The 20,899-nt window shown below is 42.0% G+C and overlaps 1 protein-coding gene across 1 annotated transcript in view; it reads right to left on the bottom strand.

Moving 5' to 3' along the window:
* Positions 1-569: 569 nt before the first annotated feature.
* The window catches only part of ABHD17B (abhydrolase domain containing 17B, depalmitoylase), a 49,677-nt gene continuing 29,347 nt past the window's right edge, over positions 570-20,899 (bottom strand). Inside the window, exons 2-4 of the mRNA XM_040356465.1 lie at positions 19,959-20,433; positions 7,409-7,588; positions 570-3,162 (exon numbers count right to left, since the gene is read on the bottom strand). Coding sequence (XP_040212399.1) covers positions 2,943-3,162; positions 7,409-7,588; positions 19,959-20,425 — 867 coding nt within the window. The 5' untranslated portion in view covers positions 20,426-20,433 and the 3' untranslated portion in view covers positions 570-2,942. The remainder of the gene's footprint in view (positions 3,163-7,408; positions 7,589-19,958; positions 20,434-20,899) is intronic.

The following is a 20,899-nucleotide window of genomic DNA, read 5'->3' as shown; positions in this document are numbered from 1 at the left end:
CTTGGCTTGCCATGAGCTGGCCTGGTCAGTTTCTGCTGTGGATGCCTGGGTAGCTGCTGGGCTGTCTGGAGTCCGGATAGACCACCGCCTGGAGCCGGCACCAAGAAGGCAAGACTGCTCCATCCATTCCCTCTCGTGACTATTTTTAAAGTTTGGCGCGCCTGGCGGGATGCACGATGACATCACTCGCATCGCCACCTCTGTCTAATCCACGGCCGCCCCCTGGGCCTGGGGGGGGGGGGGGGGAACAGGATCGGAGGCTCAGCTCGGGACTCGGGCAGCGCCGGGAAACTGCGCATGCGCAGTTTAAAGCCGACGCGGTCACGGCTTTTTTTTACGGGGAATCTTGTCCTATAACGGACACGGAACTTGCAGCTGCGGGAGGGGGCCGGATGGAATGATTTTGCGGGCCGCAATCGGCCCGCGGGCCGCAGGTTCCCCACCCCTGGTCTAAATGCACACACACGAAGCTGTGACTCGTCTCCAGTGGCCCCATAGAAAGCTGACTGTGGAGGCGCCAGTAGCAGAGGCAAGTTGTTAAAAATAAAAAAACACACAAGTACAACATAAAGTAGTTATAGATTTTTACTGGGTCACATCTAAACCAATGCAAGTCTTTATAATACATGATTAAACTTTATACAATCCCAGACAGCCACGACAATTATGACACTAAATAAGGCCTTTATATGTATCCACAGTGTTATCCATTCACAATTTGTACTACATATCATTAAACTGCAGTTGCATTCATTATTGAAACTTGAAGCCAACCTAAACTGAAGGTCAGGCAGCTTAAAGAAAGAAAAAAAAATTACATATATAAAAACAAAATTTAAAAAATGCTTTGTAAACTAAAATTGAAAAAATAAGATTTCCAAAAAATTGCAGAATCATGCAGCTTGTCTGCAAAACAATTAAAAAAAAAAATTACAAAGTTCTGTTAGGATGAACATAATGTTTAGAGTCAGTGAGGTCTACAGAACGTTGCCTTGTACTTTAAAACAAGGTTTTAAATGAACATTTGAAACGCTCTGGCCAGTTAGTGGTATTTATAGTGGTACTAGAACTTGAAGAGCATTAACTAAAGTAGCAATGGCCTACTGCTACATTGATACGCGGTGATCAAACTAAATTGGTAAAATAAGCCACTCCTAAAGAAAGGAAAAAAACCTTGGCAAGTTATACAATCTAGCCCAAGAAGAAAAAAAAACAAAACAAAGGGCCCACTTTGGAATATGTGGAATCCAGCCCAGTGTGTCCAAAGGGGCTGCCTGAAAACCCCCCACTGACTTGAAAGATTTTGGCCAAGGAAGCTTGTTCTGTCAGTTTAGAGTCCAGCATGCCGTCGCTCAGCAACAGAAAACAAAAAGATTTAATATTCCCTTTTCAGCACACGTAGAAAGAAGTAAAAGAACAGCAGCTACAGACACCGTGGCGCTCGGCTGCACCTTTTTGCAAAACTGTCAATTACTTTTTTTTAAGAAAATATTGTTTGGATGACATTGCAAATATGTACACCAGTAAAAAGGGCAATCCTACTACTGTACATGGCAACTGCCCATAAAAACGAACAATCTGGCTGTGTCAAGTCATTTAGGTGTATAGTGTATATATAGTGGTTTATGGTTCAGTGTATGAAAATCACAGCTTCTACTTCAGATTCTTAAACATGTCAGTGCTTCTTAGGTTGCGAGAAGCTAAAAAGGAAATAGTTAAATGTGTTTGGCAACAAAATTCTACTCACTTGATACGATTTGTATTCCATAAGATAGGAATTGACTGATCACAGAAAGTTAAATCAGATTATGTGTGTAAAAAAAAAAAAAAAAAAAAAAAAAAAAAAAAAAAAAAAAAAGCGCCTACGTGGATCATAAACCGATAGACAAGTGTTTGCGTCTCAGGGCACCTGGGAAACCAGAACTATCCTAATGAATAATATAGAGGGGACTTTCACAATCAGTTTGTTGCCATTTAATCACACTGCTCATCTTAGATACAGTACATATGGATGCGCCATGCTGATATGATGAGCTGCTTCTTTCAAGAGCTCTTGTAACAAAAGAAATAAAAATACACACAGATGTAGGTAAAGGACAGCAAAATAATTTCCACATTTTAATACTGGTATAAAAACCTTCATTATCAATGTTAAGGGACAGTACATCCAATGACATTTTCCCGTTATGACTGCCACTGCAGGTTTGTTTTACACTTGGACGGTCAGTAAAACGATCCGGGTGTATGCCACATGCAAGTTTTGTATACAGAGCCTTCTCGATACCACATGCAATAGTATTAAGACTTGTGATAATTGCATTGCACTGCTGACTGAATGGTGCTTAAGGGTAACGCCACCATGTGATCGCTGAAAATAGGTTGCCCCCACTTTGCTGGCTAAAGTACCGTTTTAAACAATTCCGTGTCATTTAAATCTGCACCAATTCTACTGTAAAAGTTCTGACATACTGCAAGGCTATAATCCAACAGAGAAGAGAACCTGAGGTATCTGCTGGTTTGTATACAGTGGTGCTTCCCTCAGTACCAATGTCATCTTGGATTCTGCGACACCCGTTTAATAACCTCCAAATACTAGCATACGCCTTAGCGTCATAAGTGACAGCACAGAAGAGATTTTAACTAACACTGTACAGGAGATTGAAAAAAATCAAAATAAAAAAATTAAGAAAAAATGTTTTAGACATGCTATTCCGTTAAACAAATCATTACCTGTACATCTGTTAAGGCGACCAACATAATTTGCAAAACAGACCTTCAGGTTTGTATAGGACCATTGTATGGCTCACAGTCCAGCAAAATAAAAGAAACATGATCGGTTAAACTCTCTGGTGGGTGGCCAGCGAGCGCCGCTATGCACTGCTGTGAAAGTTGGCGCCACCCTTCCGTGCCACAGGTAGAGATTGTTTTGACCAAGTAGTACTTTACAAATTTACAAGCTCTTGTGTGACAAACTGTTTTAACCGTTCAAGGTATTGTCCATACAGTTCCACATCGTTGTGTCCAGCTCCTTCCACCCACAGCGGCTCCACCGGCCTTTGACAGCGCTCGAACAGTGCCAGTCCATGGGAAAAGTCAATAACTTCATCTTCTGTGCCATGGATGATCAGCACGGGAGAGGTTATCTTGGAGATTTTATCAATGCTGGAAGAAAATAAAAGTGCATTACACGAACAGCTAATGTAAATATTAATACATTACTTTGTTTAAAAATGATAAAACTAAAGTACATGCTGTAGCCTCTTGCAATTAAGTAAACCAGATTATTTTGTTACCTCGTCCACTGTACACACCATTTTAAGATGGTGTGTACAGGCTGCCAATATGCAAGCTGATTTCCAAGACAAATAAATGCTGAGCATAACATTGGTCCCAAAGGGGGAAGTATAATGAGGTCGCACATGCAGAAACAAACGCTGCACCCCGCCACATATACATGAACTCGTGGCAAATTTGCAATGCAAACTATAGAAAGCAAGCAGACGTAAAACTGCACCTGGTTACTGAACTTCAGTGTTTATGGTAAACTTGTAGGAAAGCTATTCCTTTGATACTGTCCTTTACAACCCTGACTGCAGCCCACATGGTTAAAGTAAAACTAAAAGGCAAGATCATTTTGGATAGAATTAAGAGGGGTTAGAACATCTGACAATTTTTATTGCCGTCTGTGCACCTGTTAACCTCTTCCATACAGGGCTTTTATACCCACCTCCATACCGGGCCTATTCTGGCACTTCTCTCCTACATGTACAAATCATCATTTTTTTGCTAGAAAATTACGCAGAACCCCCAAACATTATATATGTTTTTTTAGCAGACACCCTAGGGAATAAAACGACGGTCATTGAAACCTTTTATTCTGCACGGTATTTGCGCAATAATTTTTCAAACGCCTTTTTTTGGAAAAAAATTGTTTCATGAATTAAAAAAACAAAAAACAGTAAAGTTAGCCCAATTTTTTTGTAAAATATGAAAGATTATGTTACACCGAGTAAATAGATACCTAACATGTCACGCTTTAAAATTGCGCACACTCATGGAATGGCGCCAAACTTCGGTACTTAAAAATCTCCATAGGCAACGCTTTGAATTTTTTTACAGGTTACCAGTTTAGATTTACAGAGGAGATATAGTGCTAGAATTGTTGCTGGCACTCTAACGCACGCGGCGATACCTCACATATGTGGTTTAAACGGCGTTTACATATGTCGGCGGGACTTGCGTGTGCGTTCGCTTCTGCGCGCAAGCTACTGGGGACAGGGGCGTTAAAAAAAAAAAAAAAAATTTTTTTTTTTTTTTTACATATTTAATTTCTTTTTTTACACTTTATTTTATTTCATTTTTTTTATTATCACTTTTATTCCTATTACAAGGAATGTAAACATCCCTTGTAATAGGAATGTGTGTGACAGGTACTCTTTATGGAGAGATGCAGGGTCAATAAGACTCCAGGCCTGAAATCTGTGAAAAAAAAATTCACCGATCTCATGTTTACCGTTGCTTAGCAGCCGCAATCGCGGCTTTGTTTACTTACGGGGACCCGGGCGTGACGTCATCACATCGCGCCCGGGTCCTCCGACGGTCATAGAGATGACTGGTGACCATCTGGTCACCAGTCATCTCTATGCTTCCTGCGAGCGCCGGACATATCGTTCTCCGGGCCCCCGATGGCACGGGAGAGCCCGGAGAAGCACCGGGAGGGGAGGGGGGGGGATGTCACCTCCCGCAAGAACGATCTAGCGGCGGAACCGCCGCTATGATCGTTCTTACGTTGTGCAGAATCGGCGGCACAAGAGAAGGATATCTGAATGATGCCTCTAGCTGCAGGCATCATTCAGATATCCCCCCCCCAAAGCCCAGGACGTCATATGACGTCCACTCTGAACGGCAGAGGTTCTTTGTGGACGTCATTTTACTATGGGCCGGTAGGGAAGTGGTTAAGGAGATTCACCCTCTCTTCTTAGCCCGTTTACCAATTAGCATTGAATGTGAAAGTAAAAAGAAATCCCAAATTTTGGATCGCCCCCAGAAAAGTAATAGAGTGAAATTCTAATAAACATATAAGACAGGATTTACTTATATGAAAATTCAGATACACAATACATGAATATATTCATTCTAAAAAATGCATTGCCTTTAATATTGTATAAATATAGGCTGTATGTTGTATTTTAAAACGTCAAAGGTTAAAAACAGTTACATTGGTCGGTTTAGAAATTTGCTGCACATTTCTAAACCAATGTAACAGTTTTTAACCTTTGACTTTTTAAAATACAACCTATATTATTTATACATTATTAAAGGCAATGCATTTTTTTTAATGAATATATCAATTCATGTATTATGTATCTGAATTTTCATAGAAGTAAATCATGTCATTTTGTTTATCAATATCTCATGTATAGAATTTTTTTTAAATTCTGCTGTGCAACTCCCAAGGCCCAGATGAAGCGGAATTGTCTGAAACGCGTTGGTCCTATTGCTTTCATTGTTTGGGACCCGCACATCCCGTATTCAAAAACACCAAGACTGTAAAGTTCTTTTATGTTTTTTTTATTAGAATGTACAGATTAATAAAAACTTTTCTACTTTTTCATAAATCAATGTTTTTGAATTTCATTTTTTATACTCCTCAAAAGGAACATTTAAAGTCCCACTTTGTTCAAATGCCCCCTTTTTTGTAACATATTTGCATACCCATAGGAATGAATGGGACTGTGATAAACATGCACACAAGAGAAAAGGACTAGACAGGGATGATTTTGCTGTAAAAGCTGCAGAACGCCAAATATAGCTGTGCTGAGGAGGGAGACAGGAATTTGTCCACTTAGAAACTGGACTGAAGGTACCGTGTTGTTCTTAAAAAGGGTGTAAACCATTTTTTTTTTTTTTTAAACACCTGTAAGGCATAATGAGCCCTTTATGAAATACTTACATTAGGTTTAGTAACACTAAGATTTTTTTTATTAAAATAATTAGTGCCATAATCCGCATACAGAAATGGAAGGGATAATGTAAATTAAACTGTGCGTGTTTAGTATCACTTTAAAAGTGGTAGTAAACCCTGAAATGTTTTTACCTACAGGTATGCTCATAATAAAGCCAACCTGTAGGTAAAAATAAAAATCGGCTAAACGTGCACCATTTAGGAGATATGCTTGTGAGGAGCGGTTGGTGACGTCAGCGGAGTATGCGCTCTGAGGGAACAGCATACCCGTGCCGCAGGAGTGTCGTCATCGGTGCTCAGCCAGACGCCCCAAGTCCCGAACCCGAAAGGAAGACTGTGTGAAGATTGAAGCCTCCGCAACAGTGACAGCATGCTGCTTGAGAGCTTCATTTTAAAAAGGCAAGTCGTTCATAATGTGCTAGTATGCGGTGCATACTAGCACATTATATTGCCTTGCAGGTGAAATCTTTTCCGTCTCCCAGTGTTTACTACCGCTTTAAGCTCGGAGACACAATCTGGATGGCCCACAGCTGTACTTTTCAAAAGCAGAGAAGAAAATTACTAAAAAGCTTGTGGTCTTGGCTATGCTGCCCGTGCACAAATAAAACTTACAGGCAACAATGCATATCTACAGTAAAGACCGAAGTCCAGGATATCAAAGACTTTTACCTTATAAAAACATAGGTGTTATATTAGGACTATTAGGAGGGTGCCCTGAGGTCACTACTTCATGATAAGTGACCTTGCGATTTAAAAGGGTTGGAAAAAGGTTAATTTATTTTTGAATAACAAACTCGTCATACTTGCCTCCACTGTGCAGTTTGTTTAGAGTGGCACCGATCCTGCTGTTCTGGGGTCCCACGGCGGCTCCTCCCCGCAATAGCTATCCCCCTCTGGGAAGCTCTCACCCGAGGGGTTACCTTGCGGGTGCGCTCCCATGTCATACATTCGCCGTCCATAGCTGCCGAGTGTATGACTTGGCCCGCGTCATTGGATTTGATTGACAGCAGCGGGAGACAATAGCTGCGCTGCTATCAATCTATTCAATCAACACCGAGACTCCTAGGAGAAGAGGTCGCCGTGGACGCGCCTAGCAGGCGTAAAATAAGGGGGGCTGGGAGGCCTGTCACAGCCAGGTGTTTTCACCTTAATGCATAGGTTGCATGAAGGTGAAAAAAAAAAAAAAAAACCTTTACAACCCCTTTAATAAAATTGCAAGAACCATTGGTAAATGTTGCAAAGTTTCATCATTATGTCCCAAATATTCTGCAAACTCCCACCAAGAAAAGCACAGTCTTTGCCGAATGAAAGAAAAACTCAACATTATAATGTAACAGGGATGGGCAGAAATAGCGAATGTGCTCTATAATAAGATTAGAGGTCACATTGGAAGAACAGACATCAGGAGGAAGGTTATAATGGATCACAAAAAAATGTACTCACTTAGGGAATGCATCAAAACAGTAGGTTTTCTTGGTATCAGGAAAAGCTACCCTCATCCCGGAGGTAAGAGGAGAATGAAGAATCACAGCAGCACTTTCATATCGAGCAGCCAGATCCACAGAGGGGACAGTTCCTATACTCTGGCCGTAGATGATCACATGCTCTGGGCGTATACCATACCTGAAAAAGAACAGATTCAAAATTTACATTGTATTTAATTTTTCTAGAAGCTTGAAAATACTAAAGGGCACCATAAAAAAAAAAAAAAAAAAAAAAAACACACACCCACACACAATTATTAGGAAACATTTTAGTCAAAATGGCAAATAAAGCCATAACATGCATACAAGCAGCCTGGTTTCTCCTACTCAGAATATGAGACTTTAAACTACTGAAGCATTACATGTTTCCCGTCTCTTTACCACCTGTTATAATAAGCATGGGAATTGCACAGCTCAGGATGCAAATTATGCACACGCATGAATAGTCAGCCATTCTTCATTAAATGTATGTATCCAAAAGATTCAGCACCACAGTACAAATTTCCATATGCTGTGACATCAGGTTTAACCCCATACAAAACAGACCAGCTAACATGTTTCAGCCCTAATGGCCTTAATCACACATTTAACCCCTTTTGACTGCCCTAGATGTTTAACCCCTTCTCAGCCAGTGTCATTAGTACAGCGACAGTGCATATTTTTAGCAATGACCACCATTAGGGTCACTGGCTCCCACAGCGTATCAGAATGTCTGCCACAATACCGCAGTCCGGCTCTAAGTCGCTGATTGCCACGATTACTACTATATAAAAAAAAAAAAAAAAAAATTCCAGTATATTTACCTTAGTTTGTAGATGCTATGACTTTTGCACAAACCAATTAACATACGTTTATTGGGTTTTTGTTTTCCCAAAAATATGTAGCAGAATACAAATTGGACTAAATCTATGAAGACATTTGACATCACTTGATCGGATATGTTTTTTTTTTTTTTTTTTTTTTTTTTTTTGCTATAAAAGAAGAAACTCCGTGCCAAATTGCAAAAAAAAGAAAGAAAATAAGACAGGTCATGGAGGGGGGTGCAAATGGTTAAACTTCAGTATACAGTTGATCAATGGGTCAGTACACTGTTGGCCTAAGTGTTTGTGGGAGACCCCACTTCTTCAGCACCATATATTTTAGGCCAATTATTCTATACACCTAGGTCAGACTCTAAACCATTTCTCTGATTTGGATGTACATACCCTCATATTAAACCTGAGAGCAGGGCTGTGGAGTCGGTAGATAAATGTTCCGACTCCTCAGTTTTATGTACTTCCGACTCCTCTGTATTAATATGCGAATGTATTTTATACATTCCTTGAGGGAAAGAAACGCAACCTACCACAGGACTACTGGCTGGGAAGCCAACAGTCTACTGTATTGCACAGTTTAAGCAAAAGACAAACACAATGAAAACAATCAAGTGGCTGAATAGTAGCAGCAGGCATAAACATCAGGAACAGGATCTTTACCAGTTCAAAAATACAAACCACATTATTTGGTTGTTTTAGAAAAAAAAACAAAGCTTATCTATAATGAACCAAAAACAAAATGTGTAAAACCTAGAAATGGTTTATATTAATCTTGAAATGTAGTTCTAGGCTTAGCAAATGCAAATCAATTCAATGTAGAGTTCTAAGGAAGAGAATTGCCTCTGCCAGATCCTCTTTCATAGAGGCTCTTAAGTCAGACTTTATTATTTTTAGGGCTGAAAATAATCTTTCGACACTGACTTGGGTGGGTGGCATTGCAGTAACTATTCTGGCCACATCACTAACGATCTCTGGATAAACAAGGATGGCTTCTTCAACAGTAAGTTTTGATGAGCGATCATACTTTTCAACTTCTTTTAGTGCTTTATAAAACTCCTGTTGGAATTTTTTTATTTGGACACTTACTGGTTCTCTAACATGCGTTCCCTGTAAAAGCAGAACACAACACTATGGAAAGTATAAGTATTGCAGCTCCTAATTGTGCATGCGTGCCATATAGTGAAGCACATGAAAAGCATGCTTCTTCACGGTCACTTAACGTGTTCGTTTTGCGGTTACGTGAGGCACTGCATGCATTGGTCTTTATTCTTACAGTAGAGAAGTCATTAATTATAACTTTTTGTGAATTGGGACATTTAAACTTGCTTTTTTTTTTTTATTCCAATCTAAATTTAGTAGGAGCATTGTTTGCCGACTCCGACTCCAGGTACCCAAAATTTCCCTCGACTCCGACCCCACAGCCCTGCCTGAGAGTGCACACTTTCAGCCCATATCCATTACATAATAGCTTAAATATGTTTTGGTAAATACCTGGAGAGGAGAAAAAAAAAAAAAAAAAAAAAAAAAAAAAAACTAAAATTGGGCCTGTATTCAAAAATATATGGACCCAACTGTATATGGTCCTGAAGAAGCAGGGGCTCCAGTGAAACATGTAGAACGGTGTACTGGCTCATAGAGCAACTGTGAGTTGACGTCACAAAAAGATTAACTGCTTTTACTATGGTATACAATTTGATATTTTTATATTAAAAGGGGTTGTAAAGGTAAAAAAATAAAATAAAAAAAAATCCCTAAAATGGTTTCTTTACCTTAGTGCAGTCCTCCTTCACTCACCTCATCCTTCCATTTTGCTTTTAAACGTCCTAATTTCTTCTGAGAAATCCTCACTTCCTGTTCTTCTGTCTAACTCCACATAGTAATGCAAGGCATTCTCCCTGGTGTGGAGTGTCGTGCTTGCCCCCTCCCTTGGACTACAGGAGAGTCAGGACGCCCACTAACACACAGCTTTGTTCTCTATCTGCAACTTAGAGTGTCCCGACTCTCCTGTAGTCCAAGGGAGCTACGTCGCACGACCACGCAATTGTCAGTTAAAGCAACGCAGTGCCGAATCCCAAAAAGGGGCCCGATCATTGACCAGCAAAAGGGTCCGGAGCTGAAGTGGTTAAACAGTCATTACATCCTCTTCACTTTTATTTCCATCCAGAGAAGAATGGTGGGGAGTTGTGTGTCTCAAATAACACAAACTATGCACATGCTTAGCTCTACTAATAGAAAAAATGCTCTAATGGCTTAATTAGTAAAACAATGACTTTAGAAAGCCAAAAATGAATAACTTCATTCCTTTTGGGCCTTTTTAGCAATAAAAATTACAATACCCTGCAAGCTTTTTTAAATATATATATTTTTGTGAAAAGCTACAAAAGGCTTTATAAAAGTCGATTTTTTTTTACTAGTTTTGGTTTAATAGGTAATATTTAACCCCCTTCAGCCCCTTTTCACACGTGCGACTTGTCATGCAACTCCGATGTTCAAGGTCGCAGGAAAAGTCGTACCCCAAGATTCCCAACGATACCCATTCATATCTGTGAGACTTCAAAAAGTAGTCCCTGTAATACTTTGGTCCAACTAATGCGAGTTAAAGCGGAGGTTTCATTAAAAAAATAAATAAAAAAAAAAGTCAGCAGCTACTAACACTGTAGCTGCTGACTTTTAATAAGGACACTTACCTGTCCTAGCCGCCAGCGATGTTGGCCCCTGCCAAGGCCGATCTTCGATCCTGGCAGCTCCAGGCGCCGCCATCCACAGTAAGGGAAACAGGCAGTGAAGCCGTGCGGCTTCACTGCCCGTTTCCTACTGCGCATGCGTGAGCAGAGCGGCGCTTTGGTGAATGGGCCCGGCTGCTTTCTGGGACACACAGTTCCCAGAATGCAGCGCGGCCCATTCACAAGAAGACACAGAGTGTAGGAGGAGGAAGAGAATCCACCGCGGATGATGAAGAGGCAGATTCAGCACTTCCACATAGCAACAGCTATTTAGGGTAAGTAACATTTTTTTTTGGAAAAAATTCTCAGGTGGAAACTCCACTTTAAGCTCCATAGACCAAGTTTACACAGGTATTCCCTGAAATCGCATTAAAATTGAGGCCGCAAAGTCGCACGACTTCCATGACGTGGCTTCGTGAAACGGGCCTAAAGGTAAAATATTAACCACTTGCCACCTGTCATATTGACTGAGCGGGAATTTTCTGAATGATGCCTGCAGCTACAGCTAGTGCCGGATCCTCCTTACACCATAAGAACGATCAAAGTGGCTGTTCCGCCGGTTGATTATGGGTGGCAAGAGAGGATGCCCCCCCTCGCGCCATCTAACCAGAGAACACCTTGTATTCATTTTGAAAAAATAAAAAAAAGGAAGAAGTTCTGTGAATGGCGGAATCGCAGAACGAGGTCAGTGTGCAGAAGTAAAACTTGCTTGTCACAAAGATTTGGCTATAACTAAAGTAGCTATGAAACGTGCAAAGCAACATGCTTATCACACACAATGCAAGTTACCGCAACACATACTATTGGAAAGGTGTGTTTCAGCCTCCGCAGTCACAGGCAACACATTGTTGCCCACCAGGATCTCCCCTCCTGTCCATCCCATGGGCTTGTTTGTGACATCACTTGGAATGAACAAAAAATAGGTGGGGGGCTCTGCATGAGAACAAAAGCAGTGCTACTGTACAGTATACTACTGCCTTCCCTAAAGGCTCATACACACGATTGGATATTCCGACAATTGTCCGATGGGCGCGTTTTGTCTGTATGCTCCATTGGACAATTGTCGGAATTTGACAACAAATGTTGGATGGGCATGCTCTAAAATTGTCCGACAAATGTGCTCCATCAGAATATCCGATCATGTGTACACAAATCTGCGAACTAAAATCCAAAGTACAAACACACATGCTCAGAACCAATGCTAAACATCAAACAATAGCAGAAGTTGCCCAAAGGGTGGCGCTAAAGAGCAGAAAAACTATGTAGTTTTGTGAATGTTGGCTCAAAAAGTTCTTAACTCTGTATGCAGAACAAGTTCACAGCCAACAGATTGGATTTGTCCAATGGAAGTCTGATCGTGTGTATGAGGCTTTACTGTGCTTGGCTGCTGCTCCCTCCCATGCAAGGTGCCCTGCTACCAACCCCATGTAATGTTTTCTGCCCTGCTGACCCCTGTATACTGCTTATCTCAAAGTCTCACCAAGAATTCAGCATCTGTGCAGAAAAAGCCAAAAGGTTTTATCAACTTTTTTTTCTTCATGCCATTTCCCCAAAAAATAATTGCCGTTATATCAACAGCTCACTAAATCACATCAATGTTCTGTGAGCTGAAAATATGAACATTTCTGGGGTTTTCTGTAATCTAAAACTTTTGCCAAGAGTTACTCTAAGGTAAAAATAGGCAGGGAAATCCTGGTCATTAGGCTACATTGGCAATATATTGTAACGAAAGTCTAGTTTTTCCCTAGTACAGATTTATCATCTTAAAGCGGATCTCCACTCTAAAGTGGAGTCCCGCTGATCGGAACCCTCCCCCCCTCCGGTGTCACATTTGACACCTTTCAGGGGGGAGGGGGGTGCAGATACCTGCTGTCTACAGACAGGTATCTGCACCCACTTCCGGCCCTACGATACGGGCAAAGGACGGGTTTTTTCTCCGCTTCCCGTCGCCCCCCCGTTGTATGCTGGGAACACTCGGCTCCCAGCACACAGCGGGAGCCAATCGGCGGGCGCAGCGCGACTCGCGCATGCGCCGTAGGGAACTGGGCAGTGAAGCCGGAGCGCTTCACTTCCTGGTTCCCTCACCGTGGATGGAGGGGGGAGCAGCAGGGTGACGAGCGATCGGCTCGTCATCTGCTGCGATCACCGCTGGACTCCAGGACAGGTAAGTGTCCTTATATTAAAAGTCAGCAGCTGCAGTATTTGTAGCTGCTTGCTTTTAATATAGTTTTTTAGTGGCACATCCGCTTTAAGAGGAACTGCAGTCTGCTCACATAATTTGTAATAAAAACATCTTTGCCATTCTGAAGCTCCACTCCAACCACTTTGCATATCATTTTATATATATTGTGATTCTGTACTTTCCAAATATGTTGCAGAAATCTCACTCCACCGAGTCTGGCTGCATTTTAACTGTGGGCAGCTGAAGCTGCTGCCTCTTCACTTCCTGTATTTACACAGAGGCACACCTCCAGCTTTCATTGACCCTCTTATGACTCATCTCTCCCCCCACTCCTGGCAAACTCACTCTGTGTGCATGAGGTAATAAACAATAGAAAGTATTCAGCGCTGGAAAAAAATATTATAATAGTAATAATTATTATTATTATTATTATTATTAATAAGATTTGCAAGCCAGCACTCATAAAACGTCACAAAAGCAAAACTCACAGTGAAAACAGTGCCGCGCAAAAAACAATGGGTGAAACAATATTTAAAGAGGAAAGTCGTCCATGAGTGAATGTGAAAAAGGAGAAATCAATCACGTGGTGCAGGTATATAAAAGTGACCAAATAGATGTCCTCCACCATGAGTAAGGATGGCCTCTCACCTCAAAGGTCACTGAGCATATATATCAATCACAAGGTCCTGGTGACCATGAGGTCATAATAAGCCTAGGCTTTTAATCAGACATGAAACCGGAAGTGGGCTGAATAAGATATTTACTGGCAGGAGGGGGAGGGGTCGGATGGGAAGGTTTTACTATGCAAAGTTAAAACAAGGGCAGAAGATTTAATAGATGGAAAGTTAGGAAAAAAAAAAAAAAGAAGAAGGACTGAAGGTCTGCTTTAAATAATACAAAAGTTGAACAGGTCTATAGTGGGGCAAAAATATTGCTGTAGTCCATAGAGTATTAAAAAAAAAAGAAATTATGAAATCTGTGTGGTTAATCCAACAGGCAAAAGCTACCGTTTAAGTACTTGTGAAACGATCAAAGTTACATAAATGACTGGTGGGGAAATAATGTGCAGTAATCATCTGAAATCTATGCATCATGCCAGCGCTATTATGTACACCACAATGGACTCAAATACTGAGTCAGCACTTAATACTTCCCTATACACTGAGTCACTTCCGTGAAAGCGTACATATGCACACCAATAGGAGGAACACTATGATCACACTGCAGTGAGGACACCCGGTATTCATAAGCTTCCTGCCCTACAAGGCATTTAGAAATGTGATTACTATGACCCAGATTTTTATTTTACGTAGCATTTGTCATTTTAAGAATTTTGTGAATGGTGCAGTGAAACTACCTTTAGGGCTTGCTTACACCATAACCTGCACAAGTTTCTGTGCGTTGTGTCAAGGCAGCCCATTCATTTTACAAATCGCACCTCACCATGCCCCAAAGCACAGAAAGTCACACCTGTACAATGTTTGTAAAACACAGTACACATCTATGTTTAGGTGCACTATAGCATAGGTGTGGTCCGTGCGTTTGAATACAAAGAATGATTGGAAACGCACATGTATAGCGCTAGCCCACATTATATAACTTGCCTGTTAATGCATCTTTTTTCCCCCACATTTGTACCACTCTGGGGGGGTCAGATATTATGATTGCTTATAGCAGTAATATACACCTCTATAAGCAACTATTTTTACTGAATGACAGTGTGCATACAGTGTGTATGGTTGCGATTAGCCACAGCTAATCACATAGTAAAATGGACTGTGATCATCTTTGACTGTACCATGTGGGCACTGTGACCAATCACAGCTAGAAAACAATTGTATACAATGAATGGCATGAAAAGAGGCAGCGGGACAGTACACTTTTCAATTACCCACTGTGTCCGGTGAGCACAGGGGGCGACAGATAGCATTGCCCGTTCTCGGGACAACGTCATACGATGTCCTACTAGAACAATTTCATTGGCGGGAAGCAGTTAACCACTCAAACGCTCACTGCATATATGCTGTGGCAGGGGGGTTCTAATGCGCGAAACAACGTACCTGTACACAGTTTCCTGCAATAGACACTGAGGAGGCGCCGATGCTTGTGTCCGACAGGCCCGATGTCTCCCGGCCACCCGCGATCGCAGTACAGAGACCAGCATTCTGTGTCTATAGACGCAAATGCTGAACTTGGGAGAAGGCCCACAAGGTATCCCCCCCCCCCCCCCCCCCCGGGATTGCGCTTCTCCCAGGGGGAGACCCAATTGTGGCAAGTAGGGTCCCCCAGGGATCTGTCCTGGGACCAATTCTGTTTAATTGATTCAGGAATGATAGAGGATGAGATAAACAGCTCAATTTCAATATTTGCAGATTAGCAAGACGACATTAACTTCTGTGCGGGATGTGGAAATTGTACAAGACTTACATAAAATAATTGGGTGGGCAACTACATGGCAAAAGAGGTTTAAATGTTGAAAAATGTAAAGTAATGCATTTGGGTGCTAAAAACACGAGCGCAATCTACAGATCTAAAATTGTTTTAACCACTTGCCGCCCGCCCTATTACAAAATGATGGCGGCAAAAGTGGTTTCAATATCCTGACCCAACGTCATATGATGTCTTCAGGATATTGAGCCGCTGCGCGATCGTTGTTGCGGGGTGTCACGCTGACACCCCGCAACACCGATCTAGGTAAAGAATCTGACGAAGACTCTTTACCACGTGATCAGCCGTGTCCAATCACGGCTGATCACGATGTAAACAAGAAGTTCCGGTCATCTGCTTTTCCTCACTCGCGGCTGCTCCTCTGACAGGGGTGTTTGCGCTGATCGATTATCAGCGCATCTCCCCCCCCCCCCCCCCCCCCCCGAGGATACCCACACTAGACCACCAGGGATGCCCACCAGGGATGCCAATCAGTGCCCACAATGGGCATCACTGATTGGCAGGCATTATTGTTTGGCACTGATTGCCATCCATCAGTACAATTACAGTACATCCATGCCACCTATCAGTGTCGATCCATGCTGCCCATCTGTGCCACCCATCAGTGAAGGAGAAAACTTAATTTACAAAGTTTTTTTTTTTACCACACACACACACACACACACACACACACACACAAAAATCGTTTGGGTACAGTGTAGCATGACCGCGCAATTTTCATTCAAAGTGAAACAGTGCTGAAAACTGAAAATTGGTCTGGGCAGGAAGGTGTATAAGTGCAGCAAATCTTCAAACGAAAGTGACAAATCCTCCACCAACAAAAGAAGTGCTTCCTTACTAGATGGGATGGACCATTTGCATAACAAGTGGTCAAATCAGCTTGTTCCCACCATGAGGGAGATGATGCAGATGAGTCCAGCAGTGTGGTACACAGACATCAGATGGCACAGGTCAGATATGGAATAAAAGTGAAACACGACCTCAGTGTAGACTGTTATTTTATTCCAAAAAATTTAAAACAAAAAAAAAATCCACCACAAGCCACAAACCGATCTGAGTGGATACAAAGATGGGGGGGGGTCCATAACGTACGTACAGGGGAGGAGCTTCTTGCCGTGACGTCACCCGCGTCCTTTCCACTGCCGCTCGCAGCCGTTTGCTCGTTTTCTTATTACGATCCACTTCACTGGCTACCAGTCCCCTGGCGGACCCCCCCCCCTCTTTTTTTGCCTCTTTTTTGTGTTCAGCTTGCAACTTATTTAGTTTTATTGTTTGTGTGCAGATTGCCGTTTTATCAAGGTGTATAAGTTCCCTGTATTGAAGTGGTTAAGCAGGTCAAAAGGCAGAACATAAGAGGTTAACTGCACCCGTCAATGAATTCGGAATGATCTCAGGAGTTCAAACTGCTGCTGTTGACACAAGCCTTAATGCGGAGGTCCGGCGTTCAATAAAAACACTGTAGCAGCTGACTTTTAATAAGGACACTTACCTGTCCAGGGTGCCTGCGACGTTGGCAGCCGAACAATCGCCTGGGTCTCGGCTGCCCTGCCACCATCCTCGGTGAGGGAATCAGGAAGTAAAACGTTGCGGCTTCACTTCCCTACTGTGAATGTCTCCCGGGACGGACACACACACACACACACACACACACACAGCCCCAGGAGACCTCGCTCCCCATTTCCCAGGAGGCAGTGCAAGGAGAAGAAAGAAGACCACCGTAGACGAGGAAGTGGAATATTTTTTTTTTCTTTTGTAGCCTTTTTGGCCATTTTATTTTTAGGGTGGACCTCCGCTTTAAGCCCTGGTTGACACGGACGCAGCGTGAATTTAAAGTGGTAGAGGCTGCAAATTCGCATTGCGAATTTTTTTTTTTTTTTTTTAACATCGCACTGTGAATTCTGCTTAGCAGGTGCAGTTTCCATGCAAATTTGTGAGGGAAGTGGTCACATCTGCAATTTTTTATAAAAATTATATACACACACACACACAAAATATATATATATATATATATATATATATATATATATATATATATATATATATATATATATATATATATATATATATATATACACACACACATACACACACACACACACTTTTTTCCGTAGCGATGTGAATACTGGACTGCGATTTTAATCTTAATGAAATTTTTTTTTTTTTTGCAAGAAGCATATATTGGTTGGTTTGCGCAAAAGTTATAGTGTCCACAAAATGGGCAATAGATTTATGGACTTATTTTTATGTTTTTACTGGTAATGGTGGCTATCAGTGATTTTTAGTGGGACTGCGACATTAGGGCGGTCAAATCTGACCCCATGCGACACATTTTGGGGACCAGTGACATTACAGTGATCAGTGCTAAAATTGCACTGATCAATGTATAAATGACACTGGCAGGGAAGGGGTTAACCCTAGGGTGCGATCTTTTTGCGACACAGATTGTGGTTCCTGATCACTAGGAACAGCAGATCTCCATGTTGTCCCCCGACAGAAAGGGGATCCGACTTGTTTACGTGCAGCAAGTCCGCCATGTTCCCGTGGCACGTGTGTGCCCCACAGTATCTATTGCATGAAACCAAGTACAGGAACGCCGTTTCACGCAATAGAGCCGCCCTGCCCCAGTATATGTGCGGTGGGCGGTCTTAAAGTGGTTAAATTCGCCTCGCACTGCACTAAACTAGCATAGGACCCCCCTTTTTTTTTTAACTGGATCAAATTTGCACTGCATATATTCGAACAGCCTTCATTGGAAAAAGTTGTTTTACATATCATGCAAATCTATGCATTTCGGATGGCATCTGATCCGCATAGAATTTGCTTACGCTGTTAAATTAAGCGAAATAGTTCAAGAAGAGGAAATCAGTACACATTTCAGTTTTGGATTCAGTTGGGAATAACCCCTAAATGAGATTTCCAACGTCCTGACCTAGTAACTACTATCCCTAGGAGAGCATGTGTGGCATCGCCCCACAAAGAATGATAACCTGATAAAGAGGTTTTATATATATATATATATATATATATATATATATATATATATATATATATATATATATATATATATATATATATATATATATATATATATATATATATATATATATATATATATATATATTCAGCAGCTACAAATCCTGTGGCTGCTGACTTTTATTAAAAAGGACACTTGCGTGTCCAGGGATCCAGCACAGTTCTCACCATGGCTAGTTCTTCACTAGCCTTTGCGTTCCCAGTGCCAGTTACCCACCAACTGGACAGCCAGCTATGCGGCTTTTGGCTTTACAGCAGGCTGTCCACTGCACTTACGAACCACACTGCGCTTTGTGAATGGTCTCATTGTCTTCTGGGACCTTTTATGTGTGCCAAAAGACTGCGGGGAGAAAGAAGAACCTCTGGTCAGATGGCCTAGGTAAGCCAAGCAGAAGTGGGAGCAGGTACCTGTCAAAACTAGGTACCCGCAGCAAAAAAATAAAAAAGTATAAAAAAAAAAATGTACATGTCAAATGTGGCAGAGTGGAAAAGGAATCAAAGCGGAACTTCCCAATCTTGGGTGGAGTTATGCTTTAAGGTTTGTCTGTAATTAAAGAAGTCCAGACAAAGCTTGTTTGGCTGTACTTCTGTGGATCACAGGAGTGCAGTTCGTTTTGCACTCCTGTGACCAGTTTTCAGAAAAGAGCAGACTGTCGCCAATGTCAATCCAGGTACCGCGTCAGCCCGACAATGGGAGTCTGGAGCCGCTGAGAGCCTAAAACTGCTTTTCCACCCCCTCAACAGCTCCGTGTTCCAATGAGCGAGGAGGGAGAAGAGCAGAGAGCTGTGACTGACAATCTACAGCTCTCTGCTCACGGAGCTCCGAAAACCGAGCGATCAGCTGTGTTCGATCGATTGGTTCTCAGTGCATAGGCGATGGGGGACAGATGCAGCATCGGACCAATGCTGCATCCACCTAGGCAAGTGTAAAAATATGCAAAAAAATAAATAAAAATTCCTTTACTTCTCTTGTAAACTTAAAGTTCATGTACAGGCAAAAGTGTTCTGGAGAAAGGTAGAGTTAAAACCCCTGTCAAGTTACAGTTTTTTTTTTTTTGTGCCTGAGACGAGACGCAACAAGACAGAGGAAATCTCCCAAAGTGAGGGACAGCTATCCCCATTGGAAGATTTCCCCTTACCTCTGGTTTGGGGACAACTATAAAATGTTGCATTCCCCCCCTTTTTCCTTGACAGAGGGTCTAACCCTTCACCGATCTGTCTAAGAACATTATTTTAAACGATTTCTAGGCTAGGGACGTCTCCTTCCTCTACAGCCAAACTGTATATCGAGAACACAGAATCACTAACCTTGTTCTTAGAGCAATCCAAGCAGCATCAATATCAGCATATAAATTCTTCTCCGATGGCTTCCCAGAGCTTGACCCATATCCAGAATAATCGTAGGAGAATATGTTACAATTAATACGAGAGCCAAGTCCTATATAAAAGCTGCTCATCTGACCCAAATCTACAGCATTTCCATGAGAAAAGAGAAGTGTGTACTTAGCATTGGGAGAGCAGCGTACAAACATGCAGGCAATGCGGTTTCCACGGCTGGTCCTAGTCATGAAACACTCTATAGCGTCTTTTTCCCGGGCAGAATATTGCCAGTCCGCTCGTTCCGTCAAATGAAGAGTCCAGCGGCTTCCACTCTCATCACATATAAGAGTGTAAGTTGGATCAGGAGGTAAGAAGGCAAGTTTGGAGGCGATTTTCCCTGGACACGGTGGGCAGCAAAACAGGCAGCACAGCTCGCTGAAGGACAGATTATTCATGGTGGTTTCTGGGAAGAGAAAACACATTAATTAGTACTTGGATAAAATAAGTAAATATTTGCCTCCCCCCATTCACATTTCAGGAAAGGTGCTAATCAAATGACTATGCTACAAGAGATTTGCTGAACAAAACAAGCAGATGGTTTATTTTGAGAGGAATTTACTAGTCCCCAGTGGCCAGGAAAAACGCTGACCTTCCTTGCACTGGTGGCAGCGAATGGAACCATGTAATGGAAAAATAACTTTATTCCAGCGCAACAGAAACTTACGGCTCTAGTCAGACTTGTGCGCTTTGTTAAACTCCATAACCATTTCTTCTTTCTACTGAACAGGGCGATACAGTTCACTGAGATATCAAATTACAGAAAATGCTGGCTATTGTAGGACTTTATAAAGCCTGGTGTCCAACCTGCAGCCCCATTGGTACTTTGGCCCTCAGGAACTCTCTCTGCACAGTGTTTTCCCTTTTATGAA

This window comes from Rana temporaria, chromosome 1 (assembly GCF_905171775.1).
Source record: "Rana temporaria chromosome 1, aRanTem1.1, whole genome shotgun sequence".
NCBI classification, from domain to species: Eukaryota; Metazoa; Chordata; class Amphibia; order Anura; family Ranidae; genus Rana; species Rana temporaria.
This window is presented reverse-complemented; position numbering and strand designations above follow the sequence as displayed.